The sequence below is a fragment of the Tenrec ecaudatus genome, chromosome 6 (genome assembly GCF_050624435.1).
Source record: "Tenrec ecaudatus isolate mTenEca1 chromosome 6, mTenEca1.hap1, whole genome shotgun sequence".
NCBI lineage: Eukaryota > Metazoa > Chordata > Mammalia > Afrosoricida > Tenrecidae > Tenrec > Tenrec ecaudatus.
Genome location: NC_134535.1, coordinates 99,122,836 through 99,146,257, shown reverse-complemented (window position 1 = coordinate 99,146,257; position 23,422 = coordinate 99,122,836). Strand labels below are relative to the sequence as shown.

Below are 23,422 nucleotides of genomic sequence, written 5' to 3'. Positions count from 1 at the left end.
CTGATGGTCCTAACACTATGAACAATGGATCATTTACTGTAAATAAATAGGTGAATTATGTGATAGGTAAATGATACCGTAAAGCTGACAATGATGGGGGAAACCTATAAAAAGCTTTCTTTAAAACACATGTTCCACTCAGTAAAGATACCAATTAAAACATTTAGTAAGCAGTTTTATTACTTAATTACATCTTTGTAAAATGTTCTTTTATGTAAGAAAATACTATAAATTAGAGTACACAGAAACCAGCTGTGTGTTATGCCACTGATTTCAGTTCCTTAAAAGGGCAGATTTTATGTGACCGTCAAGAGTTTGCTTAAGATAAATGTTGGAAATGAAGTATCGAGGGGCAAACCACTGGCTAAATGTGTTTATCCTTGCTTTCTAGAGGAATGAAGCCGGTGTTACTTCAGATTTGATTTAGAATAGATACACCTTTCACGGGACCCTTTCTTCAGAACCAGATTGACATCGTTTCAAAGGGAAAGTTGAGGAGCCTTGGATTCACGATCACTTTATTACATGTATTTCGCACTCCTTGTCAGTAAGGATTTGACTGTCCCATCGCACCCTTTTTTCTATCTCATAAATCGTATGCTGTGAGTTAAATGTGATGGTCCAGTCAGCCCTCAGCCAGAAAATAAATCAAACCACTGCCACTAAGCCCAGTCAGACTCAGTGCAACCCTGCACCGGTGTCCGAGGTTGCATATCTCCACAAGAGCAGGTGACCTCCTCTGTCTCCTCAGGAGCCAGCCAGCTGGTGGGCTTGAACCTCTAAACCGGGCTTGGGGTTAGGACCTTTGTAGTGCTCACCCCAGCTGTAGAAGTATTATAATTTTCTTTTATCCTCGATTGATGTTTTCTACAATTTGGGCTGAGAATTGCCTAAGTGCTCCCATAAAAGGGTACAGGTTGTGTGGTCAAATGAATGTAGCTAACACAGCTGAACTTGTCTTGTCCTTTGAAGATCTCCATGCACACTAGCCTGTTAGTGACTCTGAAATGCCCAGCAGCAAAAGAAATAAGTGAATCGCTAAACCGTATTTCACCTGATGTTTTCCAAATGAACAGTTTAAGTTTTGTCAGGCAACCAAATCAGTGGCGTTCATGATATTCACCATGTTTTTCAACCACTGCTGCTACTGCTGTTACATGCTATCAGCTCAGTCTAACGCATGGCCACCTCGTGTCTCAGAGCAGAGACAGAGCTATAGTCCGGGGCTGGGACTTTTTAGAAGCAGATAGCTAGGCTGGTCTTCCACGGCACCAATAGGTGGATTCGAACCATCAATGTTTCCGATAATATTTGAACACTTAATTGCTTTCACCACCCAGAGAGTCTTTGTATAAGCCTTACTGTGGTCCATTTTACAAAGGTTTTCAATACTGCAAGCAGAAACTCAATATTCTTTAAGCAATAACTTCTCATATAATCCCTGCCTAGCCCCTGATAACCACTTATTGATTTTGATCTCAGTGCATTTGCCTATTCTAAGTTTTAAAAACATAACGGCCATCAAGTCGATGCCCTCAAAGCAACCCTATAGGACAGGGTAGAACTGCCTCCTGTGAGTTTGCAAGACTGTAACTGTACAGGAGTAGAAAGCCCACCTTTCCTGACTCCTAGAGATTTCATATAAAATTTAAAAACCAAACCCACTGCCATTTAGCAGTTTCCCGCTCCTAATGAGCTTATCTTAGGTATCTCATCGTTCTCTCACAGAGTGACTTATAGGCTTGAACCATGGACCTTGTGGTTAGTGGTCCAAGGCTTACCCAACAGAGCCACCCTTTCCTATAACACACCACTGAACCAGCCTATTGCCGAACTCTGCGATGAGAACGCTGTCTTGAAGCCACAAGTTTCTTTTTTGTGTTTTCAGCTGTAGCTTTACATGTATATATTTTTCTTGCTGAGCATGTTTGCTTTAAAGCCACATTTCAAACTTGCCATATTTGCTCATCTTGGTTATTGCCCAGTTGTTAGGTCTGGGTTGCATTTTGAAAGATGCTGATTATATGGTGCCTTGGATCTTCTTTTTCCCCTGAAGACTTGTGGAGCCTATATGTCTACCTGATAGACCAATAAGACTTGACTTTTTATGACTTGTGAAAAAAATCTGGTCTTGTCTGATTCCTCTCTAGTAATGCATCAGTCAATGAGCAAAGCCTACCATTTCAGACTCTGAGATGTTCCTGACACGTCTCCTCAGTATTCCTCATGGCCTCACTCACTTTGGGCCATCAAAGCAGTTGTTTGGTTTGTTCTTTGTGATTCTTGCTTTTCATCCTAGTCTGTCCTTCATACATTCAGAGTCACTTATCAAAACATAGATCTGATCATGCAGCTGTTTTGTCTAAAAAGACTTTGATAACTCTCCAAATTCCTTTGTTTAACACAGAACTTCCTGCAAATTCACTTTGTGCCAGCCACACCAAACGGCATCATTTCCTGACTCCAGCCTTGTTAGGATTGTAAGCACAGACATTAGTTTGGTTCCTCCTTGTTATCCCAAAGGTTAACAACATTGCAGATAATTGGACATACTTGATTTGATGAGATTTTCTTCCCCAAACCCCTGCTTTGCTGGTGCCCTGGCTCAGTCTGATTATTGGGTAATTTACTACTGCCCTTAGTGCATTATGACCCTGCTTTTCTTCTCGGGTTCACTTCTGATTGGAAAGCTTGCCCTATTTTTATCCATTTGGTTAACTTGACTTGACTTTAAGGTTCTACCCAACTTAACTTGCTTTATACAGATTTTCTTGACTCACACGGGAGGAACCTCTGTAACAGCACTTGCTCCATTGTGGTATGGTCCAGCCACTGTGGGCCTTACACCTCTTCGGATTTCCCTAGGCTGTCCCCTTCTTGTGCTTGTTAGCTGCACATTGGAAGGGCCCCTGACTGGCAGTCTTTTTGTTTTGTTTTTTTTTTTTGCGCCCCACCCGCCCACCCCAGCTTTTTTGTTTTGTTTTGTTTTTTTTGATGTTTTGTTTATAAATCATTTTATTAGGGGCTCATACAACTCTTACCACAATCCATACATACATACATACATTGTGTAAAGCACATTTGTATATTCATTGCCCTCATCATTCTCAAAACATTTGCTCTCCACTTAAGCCCCTGACATCAGGTCCTCATTTTCCCCCACTCCCTCCCTGTTCCCCCATCCCTCATGAACCCTTGATAATTTATAAATTATTATTTTGTCATATCTTTCCCTGTCCGACTTCTCCCTTCACCCACTTTTCTGTTGTCTGTCCCCCAAGGAGGAGGTCACATGTAGATCCTTGTAATCGGTTCCCCCTTTCCAACCCACCCTTCCTCTACCCTCCCAGTATCGCCACTCACATCCCTGGTTCTGAAGGGATCATCCATCCTGGATTCCCTGTGTTTCTGGTTCCTATCTGTACCACTGTACATCCTCTGGTCTAGCCAGACTTGCAAGGTAGAATTCGGATCATGATAGTGGGGTGGGGGGGGGAGAGCATTTAGGAACTAGAGGAAAGTTGTATTTGTATTTTTCATTGTTGCTACATTGCACCATGTCTGGCTCATCTACTCCCCGAGATCCCTCTGCAAGGGGATGTCCAGTGGCCTACAAATGGGCTTTGGGTCTCCACTCTGCACTCCCCTGCTCATTCGCTATGGTAAGATTTTTTTGTTCTGATGATGCCTGATACCTGATTCCTTCAACATCTCTCGTGATCGCACAGGCTGGTGTGCTTCTCCATGTGGGCTTTGTTGCTTCTGAGCTAGACGGCCACTTGTCTACCCTCAAGCCTTTAAGAACCCAGATGCTATATCTTTTGATAACTGGCCACCATCAGCTTTCTTTATAGGAACAGAGCCTTATCTTTGTCACTGTCCTTGTTAGCACCCAATGCTTATCCCACTATTGCCAGCCAAGTCGCCCACATCATATATGAGAATTCCATCACTGAACCACTAGGACCTTCTGTTCTATCATTAAACCCACCAAATTACTGTGTGGACTTCCTGGGTGGTACAAATTGTTGGTGTACTCCAACAATTAACCTAAAGGTGGGAGGTTCAAGTTCAGCCGGTAGTGCCTGGGAGAAGTACCTGGCAACATATTTCTGACCATCACTCTTTGAAAACCCTATGAGGAACATCTCTACTTTGACCCACAAGGAGTTGCCAAGAGTCAGATTCAATGAACTCATAGTGACTGGCTATTACTAGTTGTTGTCATTAAGGGCTTTCAAGTTGATTTAAGACCCCAAATTCCCAAACTTGACCACTCATTGGAATCACCTAGGGATCTATCTAGGTAAATCACCTAGGAAAAATGATAGCTCCCTGGGCTCTTCCCAACAGAGATTCTGGTTCATTAGTTGTCTTAGGGAGCCCAGGGATCTGTAGTCTCAACCGCTCCCCAGGTGATTCCAGTGATCAGCCAAGTTGGAGAACCTAGGGTTTAGACCCCTAGAGACCTCGTATAAAAGAATAAAGCTCATAGAGTTTTTCGGTGGCCATGCTTTGGTCTGCTAACCATAGTCAGCATTTCGAAACCACAGCTGCACTGCAGAAGAAAGACAAAGCTTTCTTTTCCTGTTGCGTTTCAGACGTGGAGACTCACAGAGGCAGTTCTACCCTGCCTTTCGGGGTCGCTGCAAGTCGGATTCAGCTCGATGGCTGTGGTTTCAGTTTCACCTTGGGGAGTAGATCACCAGGTCTCTCTCCATTGAGTCGCTCAGTGGGTTTGAACCATCAACCTTTCACTTAGCAGCCATGTGCTTCGCTGATGAGATCTCACTTTACATATGAGAAAATTAGATAATTATAAGACTATTATTAGCATATCATATGATAATGAGTATAGTTAATTTATAATTTATAGTAATCTATCAAGGGGTCACAAGGGTGTGGGGAGGAGGGAGGGGAAAAGAGGAGCTGATGCCAAGGGCAGGATAGAAAGTAACTCTAGAAAAGAATGCTAACATATGTACAAATATGCCTGATACAGTTGATATGTGGCTTGTAATAAGCATTGTAAGAGCTCTCAATAAAATGATTTTTTTAAAAGAGAGACTAATAGTTATGTAATTGTAAGAGAAATAAGAATACATATCTTATTCCTCCAGTGGTGAAAAAAGTTTATGTCTATATTCTCTTAGAGGAGAGACCTTATTTTTCTTACATTACTACTTGAAGAAGTCATTTTAAAGTTTATTAAAATAAAAACTTCAAGAATGCTCCCTCACTCAGGTGCTATACAAATAGTGAAGTATGAAGTATGTCTAACCCCGTCTCCCCTTGAGGAGAGGCAGGTGCTCAGGTCTCAGCAGGTGAAGGTGAAAGCACTCCCAGTGGACCCATTGCTCCTGCTTCCTCCTTCTCATCTCATCCTCCATGGGAGCTCTCTGTAGAGCTCACTCAGACCATCTTATCAGGAAGAAAAGTATTGCCTGAGATACCTCGTGGGAGTGCAAAAATCAGTAATGGCAATCTTTTAACTGTATTTTGGATGCAAAAATAATGCCTTTAGAATTTAATCTTTGGCAGTCAGTAAAACAGGGATTTCTAACAAAATAAAGGTTTGTTTTCTATCGAGATCCATTTAATCAGTCTCCTAGCAAAGCTTTTTCCTTTTCTTCTTGTCCCTAATTAGCATCAGGAGTCTTCATTAGCTTTTTTTTTATGAGTTATTTGTTTAGTGAGCCTCATTAACTTTGCCCTAGTCTTAAATTTTTCTTGACAGTTATTACTGTACCACATGTGATTTTATGGATAACTCCCAGGGTATAAGAGTCAGATTTCTGGCTACTCCATCATTTACAATGTATATATTCACATTTTATAGTGTCTCACATGTAAATATTGTTCTTGATAATTTTATCTAAAGGACTGCCATCCAATATCTTTGACTTTTTCAGATCCTTATAAATACCAAATAAGGATAACTAAATATATATCTGTTACTCAGTAAATTATGATGTATATCTTAGGAACTAAAAACAATATTAAGATTTCATGTTTCTTCAAAATTAAAGAACTCAGGGTTAATGTTGTTATTGGGCTCTTGAGCCAAGTTAGGAAACCCACGCCTTTGTCTTCTACGCTCGTGCAGCACCTATGCTCAGAGCGTGGTTCAAGAAACCAGGGATTAAAAACAAAACAGACATGAAGTAATATTTTGGATTCAAGTAGCTCGATAACTTAATGAATAAGAATTACAAGTCTAATTATGTCACTGATTTTGTAATATTTTAGAGTATGTTTTTCTCCTTCTCTTTCCTCTTGAAAAACAACATAAGAGAATAAGCAAAGTCATCCGTACACGCATGTCTCCCTTATTTCGTTTTTGTTCTATTTCTGCTTTATTATTCATGCCCTGGCCAGAAGGGCCCGAAGCGTGCCACATGTCAAGGACACGGCAGAAAACATCCTTTTTAGGAATGAAATCAATGCAAATACATAAAGAGGTCAGGGAACTTCAAGCAAAGAGTAGTGCTCTTCTCTCAACCCTTTTTCCCCCTTTGTCTCTAGTCCCTGCCCTCAGCTACCCTGCTTCCAGACAGTGAATGGCACAGCGTGCAGCGGGAGAGGGGACTGTTCAGGGACGTCCCTCTGTGTGGAGAGCATTTGAATCGAGACCCACGTGACCGAGAAGGCCACTTTCCTCACCCAGAGCAGGGCGGCCGTGACCAGAGTGAAGCTTAAGACGAGGCATAAGACAATTGTCACATAATGGAGGGGGTGTCAGTAACTGCTAGCGTCCTCGATTTGCTATAAGGAAAGCCAAGCTAGGTGGTGTGGAAGGTTTCTGACTAACCCCCTCATGATGGTCCACATAGTAAGTCGAATGCAAGACTCCAAGGCAGCCAATTAGTTCGGTAATTAGATTGCTAATAACATTCCACAGGAGAATGCATTCAATGCAGGGAACACTAGAGTGCAGCCGGAGAACTCTCATCACGACAAGGAAAAGGACAGGCATGCCTTTGATGTTGACAGAGCGCTTGCCCTGCACACGTTGGGATTTATATCACCAAGCCCCGGGACTTGGATTCTTGCACTCTCCTCCTTTTTCCTTAGTGGATAGTAGGTCGTGACTGTCGTACGTCCCACGAGAGTCGATGCGCTTGCCTCCCGGGGTTTAGAACTAACAAGCCACCTCGCAAAACAACTTTCTGATTAGCCAGACTGAATCAATTAGAATGGAACATACAGTTTCCTTTTTTCCTTACGTGCAAGAGTATGGGCTTCTGATTTGCTATTTCCACATAAGCAGAACCCAGGGAGACTTGTACTTAGGGACCAAGTCATCAGGAAACATGACATTTAGACAATGCGAGCAGCAAAACCAGTCCGAGGCATAAACTCAGAGTCGGAGGGAGTTATTTGTGGTAAAGATCTGTAGAAAGTAAAGCAACACGAGGAGCACTTGGGAACACGCAGACAAATCAGGAAGGGTCCTGCGTTAGGACCCCCAACCAAACCCACTGTTAGATGTCAATGAGTTGGCTCCAACTCATAGCCGCCCCAAGGGCAACAGAGCAAAACATGGCTGTCCTGCACCATCCTCCCCTTTGTACTTAGGTTTGAGCCCATTGTTGCAGCCATTGACTCCCTTTTATAGGCTTTCTGAGACTTCAAATTTTTACGGGAGCAAATAGCTCCAGCTTTCTCCAGAGGAGTGACTGGTGGATTTGAACCACTGACTTTGTGATTAGCAGTTCAATGTCTAGCCCACGGTGCCACTCTGGACGCATTTCTGTTAGGACAGAAACCTTTTAAAGTGGTCCCCTGCTTGTAGATGTCAGTACCCCTCGTCCAGAGATCATTACCGTATAGGTTGGCTCACTGTCAGTTAGCTTGGCACGCTTTTGAGCCTTGTACGCGCAGAAGCTTACAGCAGGATAGTCTTTTTACCAGGCGTCCTTAGCTCAACGTTATATAGGTGAGATTTATCCACATTGCAATTGGTATTCAGTGTCAACCTTCCGTAATTTTGTATCAAGTGTCAGAAGATTATGGCCTGGAGGTTAAATGCAGGCATGATTCTTTTTGTTTTGTTTTCATATGGATTTCCAAGTATTGCATCAGATCAGTGTGGTCTTTGACTGGTCAGTACTTTTCCTTCACATTTATCTTTGTTTGAACAGGAAGCTAGTCTATAAGGTGCTTTACATATTAATAATATATTGTGAATATAGTTCTGTTTTAGTATATGAAACTCCTCATTATTTTTTCTCATTTTCATATTTTTATAACATCTCATTCAATGGATACATGATAATTTATTTAACAGTTCCCCTCAAAGAAAACAGACAGTTTTTAGTTATTTGTATATATATATACACACATTCTAAAACCAAACTCACTGCCAATGAGTTGATTCTGATTCATGGACTGCACACTGAAGTGCTAACCACAAAGTCACTGGTTCAAGTCCACCAACTGCTTCACAGGAGAAAGATGAGGCTGTCTAGTCTTATAAAGATTCCTGGTCTCGGAAAGCCAAAAAAGGGGCCATTCAACCCTGTCCTGTAGGGAGACTGTGGGTGTAAGTATACATGTATATAGTCTTCATTTTATTTACATCTATGAGATGCCTGCAAGAATGGTTCTTAAAGTGTCATTTCTGGGTCATGCTTATATGCTTTTAGCAGTTGCATGAGATTGCCACTCTAAAATGGCTGTACTCATTCAACTCTGTGAAGCGTCTTTAGTATTGCTTTTTAATTACCAAGACTATTTACACCTCGTAAAACCTAGGACAATGAAAGTGTGTATTCATTGTTTATTCCTTTTTTTTTTTCAGAGCAATGAGATGGTGGAACTACAGAGAATACGAATGAAGGATGAAATACGAGAATACAAGTTCCGTGAGGCCCGACTCCTTCAGGACTATACTGAACTGGAAGAAGAAAATATCACGTTGCAGAAACTGGTGTCCACGTTAAAGCAGAACCAGGTGAGGCTCTGGGAGTTCCCTTGGGCTGCACTCCAGAAAGATCTTCAGCGTATGGCTCATTGCTCACTGCCATCAAACCAATACTGACTCATATCAACCCCTGCGAGGCAGAGTAGAACTGACCTGGTAATTTTCTGAGACTGTCACTTTTGAGAAATAGAAAGCCTCATCTTTCTCCCTCAGAGTGACTGGTGGTTTCAAACTGCTGATCTTGTAGTTAGCAGTCCAACAAGTATCCATAACACCTCCAGGGCTACTAAGGTTAAGTCGTATGATTATACCTTAGTTGAAACAGATTGAAATATGTCCCCCAAGAATATGTGTTGTAATTCCTGCCCTCTTTGGGTCAAAATTGACTCAAAGGCAAAGGTGTGGTTTCTTTCGTGGTTTTTCGTTTTTCTTTTGTAATGGCTGTGGTTATAATTCTTTTGGGGAGCAGACGGCCTTTGTTATGTTAATGAGGCAGGATGACTGTGGATGTACCTTAAATCCATCTCTTTTGAGATATAACAGGGATTAGACAAGCAAGGTGGCCAACAGAGATAAGAAAAAACAGATGCTTCGTCTTCTTTTTATCCCTGTGGATAGTCCATCCCTGCCCTAAGAGATAAGGTTATTATTGACAGTTTTGGGTATTCTTATAAATACATAAAATTATGACATTTATATATGTGCACATAGGAGGGAATTGCCAGCATTCTTAGAAGAATTTCTTTATCTTTCGATTCCATGAATGTTTGAAGCCCCCTTGTATATGCCTGAGAGGACAAATGGCATCCCTGCCCCACCCCAAATACGTGTTGTAATTCCTAACCTAGTCTATGCCTTTATTAAGGAGCCCTGTCGGTGTAGTGGTCACATGCTGCACTGCAGTTCAAAACCACCGGTAGCTCTGTGGGAGAAAGATGAGGCTTTCCACTCCCACAAGGAGTTAGTCTCAGAAACCACAGGGGCAGTTCTAGCCTGTGCTATGGGGTTGCCTTCACTCGGAATCCCCTCAGTGGCAGTGAGTTTTTGGTAATAATTCCAATTGGGGATGGGGTGTGTTTGTTATGTTAATGAGGAGGGATAGGTGTGTCCTGAGTCAACTTCTTTTAAGATTAAACAAGCAAATGAGCCTGCTGATATTAGAGGGGGGGGTGTCGGTGGGGGCGTGGAGGTGTGGTGCCACAGGAAGGTCACACAGGAGCAGAAGCTCAGAAGAGGCGAGGACCCTTCCTCCAGAGCTGACAGACCAGAGAAAGCCTTCCTGGAGAATCCACACCCTGGATTCAGACTTGTAGTCTCTTTGTAGTGAGAAAGAAATGTCTGTTGGCCTTTCTGTTTTAGCACACTAGATAACAAGATGCCCCGAAAGGAATTGATCCACTTTTGCTGTAACTCCTTAATCATCTCCCTTACAAAAGTTTTATGATGAAATTTCTCAACCCTCCCATTGCTGTTAAAATTGAGAAGGAAATTGACAGGTCGGTGTAGTATGAGACCAAAAGTAAGTCACGGCTATTGAGTCATTCCCGCCTCTTAGCAACTCTGCAAGGCTGGAGTGGGACCGCCCTCTTGGGACCGCCCTCTTGGGCTTCTAAGATTGTAGCTCGTTACCAGAGGAGAACTCCTTGTCTTTCTCCCAAATAGTGTACAATGAATGTTCTTTAGATAAGAAGAATTTTAATCGACCCTTCAGTTCAATGTTTAATTCAAATGAGATCAGATTCTTTCAGGGTGGTATGGTTGTAGACTGTTTATTTCTGGAGTGAGTAATGGGAATTGGCACAAATTGTACCCACCAACTTCTAATTAAAAGTGTAGGCCTATAAATTTGTGTTATAAATGAAAGAAGCAAAGCAGGATTCTCTTTGATCTCCCTACTGCTGCTTGCTCCCCACCTACCATACTTTGGCAATTTATTTCAAATTGTAGAGGGAAACAAATTTGGAAAGTATCAACCAATGAGGATAAAATAATGAGGACATAGCCCACGCAGAGAGCTATTACCCGATTAAAAAGTTGCTGTTTTGAGATTTTATTGAAGCTATCTCAAGTTTTTCGGATCGAGGTGTACTTTGATTTTCTTCATAGGGATTAGCAATAGCGTTGCTGGGTCTGTGATGATAGGTTGTTTTAGGGATACAGCTCTACCTTGTTAGTAGCTAAGCCAAGGTGAACAGGATGTTCAAGTCCTTTTCATTCGGATCTGAATGTATTGGAAGTTCCCAGTTCCAGTGGGCGAACTGTGTGCCAGGCACTGTGCTAGTCTGACGAGATACAAGACTCCATAGAGATTTTTGCCCCTGTATACTTAGAGACCAGACAAGATCTATGGTTCTATTCCTGTTCCCTGCCCACGTAGGACATCTATGCCCCAAACTACTATTGCTGTTAATAGATAACGTATACAGTGGTTCAGGGTGAAGGAAAAGGAAAATTGCAGATGAGGAAAAAATATTCATGTAGTGAAACCATTGAAATTTGATTGCTAATCATTGCCACTTCCCCCAGCTTTGGAGGGGTGGGGAACAAGAGGTCTGCTAAGGGAGGAGTATGCAGGATCGTTTGGGAACAATTTTAAAAGGGTTACCAGGCTGTGTCCTCATTGCTTCCCTTTCTGGCTCTGAGCGGCGGCTGTACCGTGGACACTGCAGGTCTTGATGGGGTTGGGGTTGTGGAGCTCACAGGAGAAGAAATAAAATTTAGAACATTTAAAAAAAGTTTTCTTTTAATGTTTCTCCAAAACTTGTTAAAACTAGTTTTTGTTGTTGTTGTTTTTTCCCTGGCAAATAATGTAGAAGACTTAGAGTACATTTACCTGAAGAGAGAATATTTCAAGTGACCTGATTGATACAGATTCCCACTCGGCATGAGCAGACATGCTTTAACCCACGGCCTGCAACCAGGCAGCCTCCCTGTAGAGTCCAGCAGGAATAGATGTGCTAGGCTAATTTACTTACTCGGGAGGTTAATGAAGGCCAGGATTAGGTATTCTTGAAAGCTTCCCAAGGTATCCTGTGAGTATTCATTAACCCAAGGGCTGCTTCTCTGGGAATTTGTATTGTCGGTTTACAGTCTGCTTGCCCCTTCCACCAGGAATTGAAAGAGCAATTGATGACTAACTCAACCGTTCTTTTAAAATGGGGAACTTGACACATTTCCATAGTTTTATTTCTTTTTTTCTGCATTATGGTAATTTTCTCAATGAAGAGTCTAATGGGTCCCTTTGACATCATTAGTGCCAACGAGGACACGGTGGTGTCACAGAGCTCTCGGTTAAGGAAAGAAAGCGTACCCTAGCCCTTATTCACAAAAACTGGCATCTGCTATCAACACTAATCAATGAAATTGTATGTGTAGTATTTTATATTCAGATACCCCAGACTACTTTTAAGAGATGAAGGTGACTGGTCTGAAAGTTGCTTTAGATCCCTAATTGGGCGATGCAACCCCTGGGTAGAACAATTCAGAGGGATCTCAAAAGCAGACACAAAGACTTTACCTTGGATTGTAGGCTGCAGTAGGAGCCCTGGTGGCGTAATGATTACACATTGAGCTGCTAACTTTTAAGTCAGCTGTTTGAAACCACAATCCGCTCCTCAGGAGGAAGATGGGGTTTTCAACTCCCCTGAAGAGTTACGATCTTGGGAACTCACAGGGACCATTCTCTCCAGTCTTACAGGGTCACTATGAGTCGACATCAACTTGATGGCAGTGAGTTCAGGTTTTTATGAGCTACAGTACAAAAGTTTTTAATTGTTGGGGTGGGGAAGGTAGCGGGCACTGGGTAATTTGTTTTCCCCAAAAAGGGAGCAGTAGGTCAAATAAGTTCAGAAACCTATCGTTTAGTATACGCTTCTACCTTGGTTTAATGTTTATCAAAAAAATCTACGTTACTGACATTATCAAACGCTTAGTTCAGAGAAGCAGGCGAGGTTTCCCTTCTGAGGTTTCATGTATCTTTTAACGATTGATTGATTGATTATTTCCAAGTAATTATTAGTTAAGTAGCCATTTGAATCCAGGAGCAGTCACACGAGTTAGAGATGTGTCCACCTGCTTAATTGCAAGACTTACAGCCTTGGAAACACTATTGTTCAGAACTACTCCATCCTATAAAGTTGCCTTGAGTTGCAATCAACTTGTACTGTACTGGGACATAGTTAACCATACCAATTTTTATTTGTGATTCCAAATGTAAATATGTAGGAACTGCTCTGCCTTGAAGGGATTTGAAGTCGGCATTGATGGACGAGACCTTGGAGGGTGTATTTTCCCACCCTCCAACTGGGGAGAGCTGGTAGCCAGGGTCCATGAATGCTTTTGGTGCCTCGTGGAGGCAACAGCGGGTTGGGATTGTTAAAGCATAACTGTTTATTGCTCATGGATGGATTTCCCCTACAGAATAATTTACTTTTTCAATGAAGCTTCTGTGCTCTTAAATAACGGAGATCGAATACTGTCAATATCAAACCTAGGAATTCCCTTTTGAATACATTTAGAAGGCAATTACAGTAGTATGTTACTGATAGATTTGTTGTTTTTCACTTTTAAAAATGTATTCAGTGGTACATTTGGGTGCAACAACTAGTACTTAATGATTATTGTTGTAAATAATAGACACGGTTTGACTGTGTGACCCTCGGGAGTGATCCTATCATGGAGGGTGCCAGCTGCCTTTCAATGCATGTCCCTGCTGTACCTCTCCCAAAGCACTGCCCGGTTTTTACCTAGACTTAACTCTTTGCTGGCCAGCTATTTCAAACCAAAACTAGCCCGAGCAGCTGGCTCCTATAAAGGCCTGTATTGCTTGCAGGCTTACAAACAATGTAAACTTAAGTGCAAACACAAGTTAACGTGTGAGCAGACTGCAACATTGGAGCATGAAAACATGAGTATACTGTTGACCGGTCAGCATTGTGTTAGGACACTCAAAGAAAACACTGGATTTTATTTTCACCTTCTTGTCACCACGTGTCATGTGACCAGTGCTGGCCAATAAGGAGATGAGCAGCGTTGAGCTGCGTTATGCAGGGGAACAGGTGAGCCCCCACTCCATCGCTCTGCTTGGACCTTGGTCAGGATGGCAGAGCCCTGTCCCGCGTGTGGATTAGAGAAGGCAGAGCAATGCACGCGGGACCCTAGTGGAGGCCCTCGGATGCCCTCTGGGTCCCTGTCTGTCTCCACGTGCATCGTTTGTTACTGGAGAACTCGTCCTTCCCCCCCAGGTGCTTTCCGTACACGCTTTCTCGTCTTACTCTCAAAGTTATTTTTGAAGTTATAGTCTTATTGTCATTTAAAATTAATATTTTTCTAGATATAAAATGTCTTTATTATTAATAATTTAGTAAAGCAAAGATAATAGTGATCCATTATTTTCTTGGACTGTGACTATTCTTAATAAATTATTGCAAAACTATTCCTGAATAACTAGTAAAGCAGTTCCCCCTTGTGAACTGTAAGAGAAATATTAATGTAGTAATATTTAATGTAGTAATAATATTTAATGGTAGATGAATCCTTGGTCATCTCAGATAAAATAGAATTTTACTTATTAATAGCACTGAATCCCATGAAGTTGGAGAAAAGGTTTTTCTAGCGCCATTTTACTTACGTGTTAAGTGTTTGATTTTCTAAAAAAACCAACTGGTGTCACCTTAAAGACTACATGCCATGCGCATTTAAAATCACTGGTTTTAGACAGATGGGCCAGTTTTAAGAATGATTGTTACGTCCACTCGAGCGTCCAATGGCAGTTTTGTAAAACGCAAATTTTAGTTTTATGAATCTTCCTTATCATATCTAATTCAGGTTGAATACGAAGGCTTAAAACACGAGATGAAGCGATTCGAGGAGGAGACGGTACTGCTGAACAGCCAGCTGGAGGATGCCACGCGGCTGAAGGAGATCTCTGAGCACCAGCTGGAAGAAGCCCTGGAGACGCTGAAGAACGAGAGGGAACAAAAGAACAGCCTGCGGAAGGAGCTCGCCCAGTACACCCCCCTCAACGACACCCACATCAGCCTCGCCGTGGAGGGGCTCAGGTTTGCTGAGGAGGGGAGTGAACCCAACAACGAGGACAAAATGAATGGGCACATCCATGGGGCGCTAGTGAAGCTGAATGGCGATTACCGGACTCCCACCTTAAGGAAAGGAGAGTCTCTGCACCCCGTCTCGGACTTATTCAGTGAGCTCAACATTTCAGAGATGCAGAAGCTGAAGCAGCAACTGATGCAGGTAAGGACTCTTAGGAGTGTTCTGTTTTCATCCCACGTTGCTTTTTGTAAACTTAAGATTGCTCCTCATTGGACAATGTTTTAGAAAGACGTGCTAGACAAGGTTTTGCAGCTCGTGAAGAGAAACTTCTCATTCACCTTGCTTTCAGAAATGAATCTCGAGGAGACACATGGCATTTATGGAACTGGATCTGAAGGGAGGAAATACAGCCTCCTTAAGCTTGTCTGGCTAGCAAAAGAATTCCAAATCTTTATGCGCAAGTGACATGGTAGAAAATGCACATTCTGTGCCTGAACCACTGTGGGCATGGTCCCAAGACCTCGGTGATGCTCGTGGTTAGATCGCCATGCAGAATCAGCTTTAAATGAGTAGGAAGACGCTGTGCAGGTGGCGCCTGCCCAAAGCCTGGCCTCTCAGCCCTGCCCTCTCAGCTCTGGACCCCAGGGCTTTGATAGCCACGCTGGTGCTCGAGCACACCTGGGGCTGGGTGAGAGGCACCGATGGCAGCTCTGATGATCGGGCAACTGGTAGGGCTAGAGGTCAAGATGGATCTATAGAGGTTGTTGCCCATGCTATGCCCCTGCAGCCACCCCCGACCCCTGCAGTCTCAGTCATCTGCTGTCTCCCCACAGTCTGAGCAGACCCTACAGACACAAATGACATGCTGCTGGTCTTGAAGAGCTAAGGGTTTTAGGGTAGGGCCTGGAGACCAGCAGCTGCTCAGAAAAGGCGCTCAGTCGCCTGCTTCTCCTGCAGCCTCCTGCTCTGAGTTACCCAGTACCCTTCCCACTGCAGGACTGGGTCTCTTGGGGACACTTGAGCCGAGGGGAGCAGACGCAGCTGTGCGGACACTCACTGGTCCTTTTCAGAAAGAAAACGATTCTGCCGTGTGCACCCTGTCTACTATCCTCACCCAGTAGGGTCAGGCGTGTCGCTGTCTTAGGGGTCGTGGAGTCTGCTCTGACCCCTAGTTACCTGTGCACATAGCGTGAACCTGCCCAGTCCTGTGCCTCCTCACGGTTGTTCCTATGCTGGAGCCCAGAGCTGCAGCCCCGGGGTCAAGTGTGGCATCTCTAAATGGAGTGCCACTGTCTAGAAAATAATGCTGGCCACATATGTACAAATATGCTTGATACAGTTGGTGCATGGATAGTGATAAGAGCTGTAGGAGCCCCCAATAAAATGATCTTTAAAAAAAAAGTACTGCCATCGAGGGGCTTCTGACCTGTAGTGACCTTCTAGAGCAGGAGCAAGGGAGCATCGCTCCTTGTGAGTTTCCTTCACGCTAATTCTCTATGGGAGTAGAAAGCTTCATCTTTCTTCCATGCAGCAGCTGGTGGTTTAGAACTGTGAACCTCAAGGTTATCGCTGTAATCCACTACACCACTATGGCTCCTTTGTTAGTTCTCAATAGTCAAATAATATTAGCATTTCTTTAGTGAGATATGAGTATTCATATAAAGATCATACAAGGCAACATGTAATTTTGCTGCCCTGTAAGTTCAGCGTGGTCTGAATATCACCACCCATTGAATTATGATAAGACTTTTGAGCTTTTGGGTCGTGAAATGGTGCTGTCGTAGAGGCGGTGATTGCCCTCTTTAAAGCGCAGTTCTCGGTTTTCCGTACCTCAGCTTGCCGCCTCAGCACACTGAGGACTGGGCAGTGAGTGTTTTCATAGTTTTCCTGTTTCTTGGCATTTGGCTGGGATTCAAAGCACTGCATCTGAGAGAAAGCTGTGCACCTTGGAACCCAACCCCTGCCTTTAGTTGTTGTGGAGAGTTTGTGAAGACGGAGAGGAACCCAGCGCCTCGTGCACCATTTCCCAGCCTCCTACTGTTTCAGTCATGGCCCGTGAGCCATACCAGAATGGGCCTACCTGTTTAAAAAGTGAATGAGCCAGAGTGCTAACTGGAATGGGGGAAAAATGCCAGGTTGAATCCCTGCTGGAAACTCAGTCTCTCTCTTTGGAAACAAGGGCAGTGTGCACATTGTGTGGCACCCACTCTTTTGACCAGCTGAGTCGTAAACAGTGGTTCCTGGCTCAAAGATGGCAGCACACTACACTACTTATCATGTGGTTTCTCTGCACGGCCCGGCAATAATGCCGTGTCATAGAGCCGGCTCCCGAGAGGGACCACCCCTGTCCCCAATCTTCCATTCAGGGCTTGTACCCTGTACTTTGCCCATTCCAGTTAGCCTTTGGGTTCACGCCAATAGAGGCTATTTGGATCCGTTTCCATTTTGTTCATTGGCTGGCACTGGACCAGTTCTAAGTGACAGGGACAGAACTGGAACTGCTGCCGGCCAAGGGGATGGACGCTCTGCTTGCTAAAGCACAAGTATAGGTCTGCTCTGGGAGCACGCCTTCTGCAGGCCCGGAGAGTAACCGCTGGACCCAGAGAGAGCAAGCCTGGTCGATGTCTCCACTCGCAGGGCAGGCTGAGCGTGTAGCCTAAAACATCTCCCCCAGGTTTTCAGCCCGAGATAGGATTCGAAGCATCCTGACTCAGAATTGTCACCTGATATAAATTAGAAAGAAATATGTCGGAGACCCAAGGATGAGCATTGTGACTAACTAGACGGTGGCCCACCATTGTCAAAGCCACCATCCCCTGCCTTTCGAAAGCACCCTTTAAAAACTAGAGGTGTCCCTTTCGTCGCTGCGGCCGCAGCCATGAGTATGCTCAGGCTTCAGAAAAGGCTCGCCTCCAGCGTCCTCCGCTGCGGCAAGAAGAAAGTCTGGTTGGACCCCAAGGAGACCAATGAGATTGTCAATGCCAACTCCCGTCAGCAAATCCGGAAACTGATCAAAGATGGCCTTATCATCCGCAAGCCTGTGACCATCCATTCTCGGGCCCGATGCCGCAAAAACACCCTAGCCTGCCGGAAGGGCAGGCATATGGGCATAGGTAAGCGAAAGGGTACTGCCAATGCCCGCATGCCCGAGAAGGTCACGTGGATGAGGAGGATGAGGATTCTGCGCCGGCTGCTCAGGAGATACCGGGAGTCCAAGAAGATTGACCGCCATATGTATCACAGCCTGTACCTGAAGGTGAAGGGGAACGTGTTTAAGAACAAGCGGATTCTCATGGAACACATCCACAAGCTGAAGGCAGACAAGGCTCGCAAGAAGCTCCTGGCTGACCAGGCTGAGGCACGCAGGTCTAAGACCAAGGAAGCACGCAAGCACCGTGAGGAGCGACTCCAGGCCAAGAAAGAGGAGATCATCAAGACTCTGTCCAAGGAGGAAGAGACCAAGAAATAAACTCCCCTCTCTTCTCTGTACATAGTGGCCTTGGCATTTCTATTGATCAGTCACTCAATAAAAGCAAGCCTTACTGGCCTGCCCCTGAAAAAATAAAATAAAATAAAACTAGAGGTGTTTCCTTAGCTCCATCCTCCTTACCTCACCCTGTCCTACAGGATGCTTCCAATCTTATTTCCAGCTGAAAATCTGGGTGAGATGTTTCTCTTTCGAAGTGACCCTACGCTTAAATACACTTGGGCTTAATTCGCTGCTGCTGCTGCTGCTGGCATGTGTGTGTGCGTGCGTGTGCAAAGTGTATCCCTGCTTCCGTACAAACCACAAGGTTTGATGGTTCTCCCACAGACGACAACCCCATGCTGGACTGTCATTCCTTCCTTCGCAGGACTGAAGTCACACCGATCAGTTCGTAGCCCTGTAGGAGATCCGCAGTTTGAAGATCTTCCTTTTGAAACAGGCCTAGCCCATAGCCTTCTTGTCTTGCATGACGTTAGAAGGTTCTGTGCACTTGAGCCACGTCTCCCATCTGAAGGTGTGTGGCAAACCTGATATCCATCCCACCCCCCAAAATAAAAAGAATTCTGTTTTTGCCTTGAGTATCAGAAATCTTGGGTAAGTTACTTCACTTCTGGAAGGCCCTTTCATAAAGGGGAAGGTAACTCATTAGCCCCACAGCTAGTCTGGTGATGCCTTTGGTGGAATTAAGGGAGTGAATCTCTTGCCTTCAGATACCAGACTGCCATCTGCTGGGGAAAATTGTAGTTGGAATCATAAACAGCTACAACTTCAATAGTGTCTCCAGACACACAGCCTGCCTTGTCAAATCACCTCTTTTACAGAGTGTTCCACAGACGGAATGGGATGGGGACTGTGAAACAATGTGTAGGTGCTAGAAAACATTACAAGGCATTCTTGTACTGGGACTGGCTGTCCATTTCTGAGGTGGCAAAAAGGTCACCACCAGGCTAAACCATAGAGTATGTGGGGAAAGGCAAGTGGAGGTAAGGCTTCGTCTGGTTAAAAATCTAGCTGATGTGGATTCTGGGCACTCCCGTGTGTCTCCCAGGAGAACTGCGTGATGCAGGGTCTCCAGGCACTGGTTAGGGGAGGTAGTGCCGTGCCTCCGAGTGAGCTTGACTTGCCCACCCTTTGGGGTTTGTAGTCAAGCACACACCTTTTGCCTTATCCGGGGTCCCTGTCTAAATCATGGGGTGCTTTTTGACCAGAACAATTATTTTTCTGACTTATATTTCTTCCTAGATTATGGAACAAATGACAGTAATATTTTAAATTTAGCCAATCACACTATTTTGTACAGAAGCATGTATATAAAAATCGCAAGAGAACATACTTCACGCATCTAAGAATCCCTGTAAACTTGACAATAGACCTTGCTAAAGCACAGCTCAATGAGTGTCATCCTTTATTGCCTGTGAGAAATGTCTCAGCCCATTATTAGATGAATTTGTTTGGCTTTTGGTGCCCTTAAGGTTTAGTTATTTTAAATAGATTATAATCTACATTTTTCATTGACAGTCAAGTACCTTAATTATTTTAGTAGGAGGAAAATAACTAGAGCCTGTCTGGAAGAACTAACGAAATGACTTAATCTGTTTAAAGGAGCCTTCGATGCTTGTGCTAAAATTGTTCCCCTTTTCCCTAACATCTGTGAGGCACAGTAAGCAGGATAAATTCTTTGGATTTCACCTCCCACCACCCTTTTTCAGTAGCAAACTGGATATATCATTTCACATGGAATGTGAGAAAAAAAAACTATGATTTCTATAAACCTTAAATTAGCAAAATTTTTTGTTATGTCCTCATGGATGTGCAAGACATAAAATTACATGTTGTTCTTAGGTCCATTAAAGGCCATTTAAATTTTATAATGAAGCTAAGTGTTCAGTTTGCTATATCCCGTTAAAATTCAAAGCATTTAGGTGTGTGTGATTGTTTTATGTGCTTATAAAAAATTCTATGGGGTAGATAGTATTGCCCCCGCCATCAATTTTATCAATAAGGAAATTGAGACACAAAAATGTAGGTTGAAAAGTAAAAAAAAAAAGCATAGTAAATGAGAGAGTCAGACAACTTAATTATTATCTACACAATGACTCATCCAATATTTATGGTGAGATTAATTAAAACGAGATTGATCAATTGCTTCTTTTTAAAACCTAGATGACAAGACAGAGCCCTAGTGCAAAGACGACATTTGAATTGGTTAACTATTATAAACGATAAGTTTAAAATCACATTTATAAGCTTTGTAAAAAGAACAGAACATTGCCGTTGAGTTACTTCTGACCCACAGCTCCCCCATGTGTTACGGAGCGGAACTGCTCCTTGGGTGGCTTTTGGCTGCATCTCCGTGGAAGCACGTCCTGCTGGCCTAGTGCACCTTGCATTGAGCCTGCCAGCTGCAGTCACTGGACGCAGCCAGTCACTCTGAGGGAGACAGATGAGGTTCTCTGCGCTCATGGCGATTTTTAAAGTCTTGGAAACCCAAAAGGGCTGTTGGCTTAATGACAGTTAATTTTTTATTCAGGGTTTTTTGTTTTTTTATGAAGCCGATTTCCAGGTTTACCTGCTGCTGTTCCTCTGGGTAGAACTGCAAATCTTAGGGTCATAGTTATGTACAACTTGATGCTGGTTGTGGGCTTTTTATAGATAACTTTTATTAGATGAAGAAGTTCTCTTCTACTCCTTGTTGGTTGAATGTTTTTATCAGGAAGGGATGTTAAATTTTGGCAAATCCTTTTTTCACCCGTAAGATCGTGTGGTTTGTGCCTTACCTTGTATGACTGTGGTGTGTTGCAAGGAGCCAGGGTGGCCACAAAGCCCGTGGTTTGAACACACAAGCTGACTCATCGAGACCCTGTGTAGAGGTTCTGAGGCTGTAAATATTTAAGGGACCAGATGGTCTCATCTTTTTCTGCAGACCAGCTGGTGGGTTTTGAACTGCTGGCCTTGCAGTTAGCAGTACAACATTTACCCAACAATACCACCAGGGCTCCTTGAACTATGGACCAAATGTTCTAAAAGCCAGTGCTAAATACTATGTTTATTTCTTAAAGCCATGTAATGTTTTCCCTAGGTGCTGAGGAGATAAAAAAGTAAGATCGTTGAATAACATGCATGTTTCGCGAGTTTGTATGTGTATGGTGCATACAAGTATGGAAAGTAGCTTATGCAGCCTAATCCTTTTATTTATTTATTTAAATCATTTTATTGGGGACTCATACAACTCTTATCACAATGCATACATACATCCACTGTGTCAAGCACATTTGTACATTGTTGCCATCATCATTCTCAAAACATTTACTTTCTACTTGAGCCCTTGGTATCAGCTCCTTGTTTTTACCCTCCCTCCCAACACCCTCCCTCACGAACCCTTGATGATTTATAAATTACCATTATTTTGTCCTATCTCACACTGTCCGATGTCTCCCTTCACCCACTTTTCTGCTGTCTGTCCCCCAGAGAGGAGATTATATGTAGATCCCTGTAATCGGTTTCCCCTTTCTACTCCACCTTCCCTTCCCTCCCAGTATTGCCACTCTCACCACTAGTCCTGAAGGACTCATCCCCCCTGGATTCCCTGTGTTTCCAGTTCCTATCTGTACCAGTGTATGTCCTCTGGTCTAGCCGGATTTGTGAAGTAGAATTGGGATCATGATGGTGGGGGGGGGGGCAGGGGAGTATTAAAGAACTAGATGAAAGTTGTGTGTTTCGTTGTTGCTACACTGTGCCTTGAGTGGCTGGTCTCCTCCCCGTGACCCTTCTGTTAGGGGATATCCAGTTGCCTACAGAAGGGTTTTTGGGTTCCTGCACTCCCTCTCATTCACAGTGATGAGATTTTTTCTTCTTTGATGCCTGATACCTGATCCCATAAACACCTCATGATCACACAGGCTGGTGTGCTTCTTCCATGTGGGCTTTGTTGCTTCTCAACTAGATGGCTACTTGTTTATCTTTAAACCTTTAAGACCCCAGACACTATATCTTTTGCTAGCCGGGCACCATCAGCTTTCTTCACCACATTTGTTATGCACCCACTTTGTCTTCCATGATCATGTTGGGAAGGTGAGCGTAATGAAATGCCAGCTTAATAGAACAAAGTGCATTTCTTGCATTGAGTGGAGGCCCAAGGTCTATCTGCTACCTTAATATTAACCCTATAAATATATGCGCATAGATTTATTTCCCCATTATCATATATAAATATATTTACATATGGACATGTCTGTATTGAGACCTCTATAAATGCCCTTTGCCTACTAATTCTTACCTCTATTTCCTTTTACTTTCCTCTTGTCCCACCATCATGCTCAGCCTTCATTTGGGTGTTAGTAATTCCTCTCGATTATATTGCCCTTGATCAAGCCCTACCAGGCATCCTACACCCTCCTCGCCACAGATTTTGGATGACTTGTTCCTTTGTCCTGGGTTTGTTAAGACTCACTTCCTTTCCCCTCTCTCCCCCACTCCCCTGTCCCCCGAGAACCATAGGTCCCGTTGTTTTTTCTTCCATATTGTTTATCCCACCTATCTTTTCTAGATTGACCTGCAGAGATAATAATACGCACAAAATCAAGATAGAGTAAAACAAAGCAACAAAACAACAACAAAAAAAACCCCAACCCAATGACACTTAAAAAAAGAAGCCTGTTCAAGGTCTGTTTGTTGACCTTTAGGAGTGTTTTCCAGCTGAGTCTGATGGGGTGCCACACCCTGGCCCCAAAGTCTACTTTTGGTATTCCCTGGGGAATTCGTTGCTCTGCTCCCGATGAGTTCTGTTGCACACCCTTAGTGTTTGCCTCGGTGTGGTGGGGTCAGATTGGGTGCAGTTCTTACACCGTGTCTCCAGAGTTGTCCCCTGTAGAGTTATCAGTCAGTGAGGGATGTGTGTCTCACAGCTGGGCTGGCCATATGGTCCTCTCTGTGCACTGGCTGCTCTTAGCAGAGATATT

The 23,422-nt window shown here is 43.6% G+C and overlaps 2 protein-coding genes across 5 annotated transcripts in view; both read left to right on the top strand.

Moving 5' to 3' along the window:
• Nucleotides 1–23,422, top strand: part of BICD1 (BICD cargo adaptor 1) — a 228,890-nt gene that overhangs the window by 165,989 nt on the left and 39,479 nt on the right. For all 4 annotated transcript variants that reach the window (XM_075553038.1, XM_075553039.1, XM_075553036.1 and 1 more), the window contains exons 3-4: nucleotides 8,804–8,956; nucleotides 14,753–15,178. In XM_075553038.1, the coding sequence (XP_075409153.1) occupies nucleotides 8,804–8,956; nucleotides 14,753–15,178 (579 nt within the window). The remainder of the gene's footprint in view (nucleotides 1–8,803; nucleotides 8,957–14,752; nucleotides 15,179–23,422) is intronic.
• Nucleotides 17,850–18,554, top strand: LOC142451111 (large ribosomal subunit protein eL19-like). Its single transcript, XM_075553034.1, has one exon. The coding sequence runs from the start codon at nucleotides 17,856–17,858 to the stop codon at nucleotides 18,444–18,446; it is 591 nt and encodes a 196-aa protein (XP_075409149.1). The 5' UTR covers nucleotides 17,850–17,855; the 3' UTR covers nucleotides 18,447–18,554.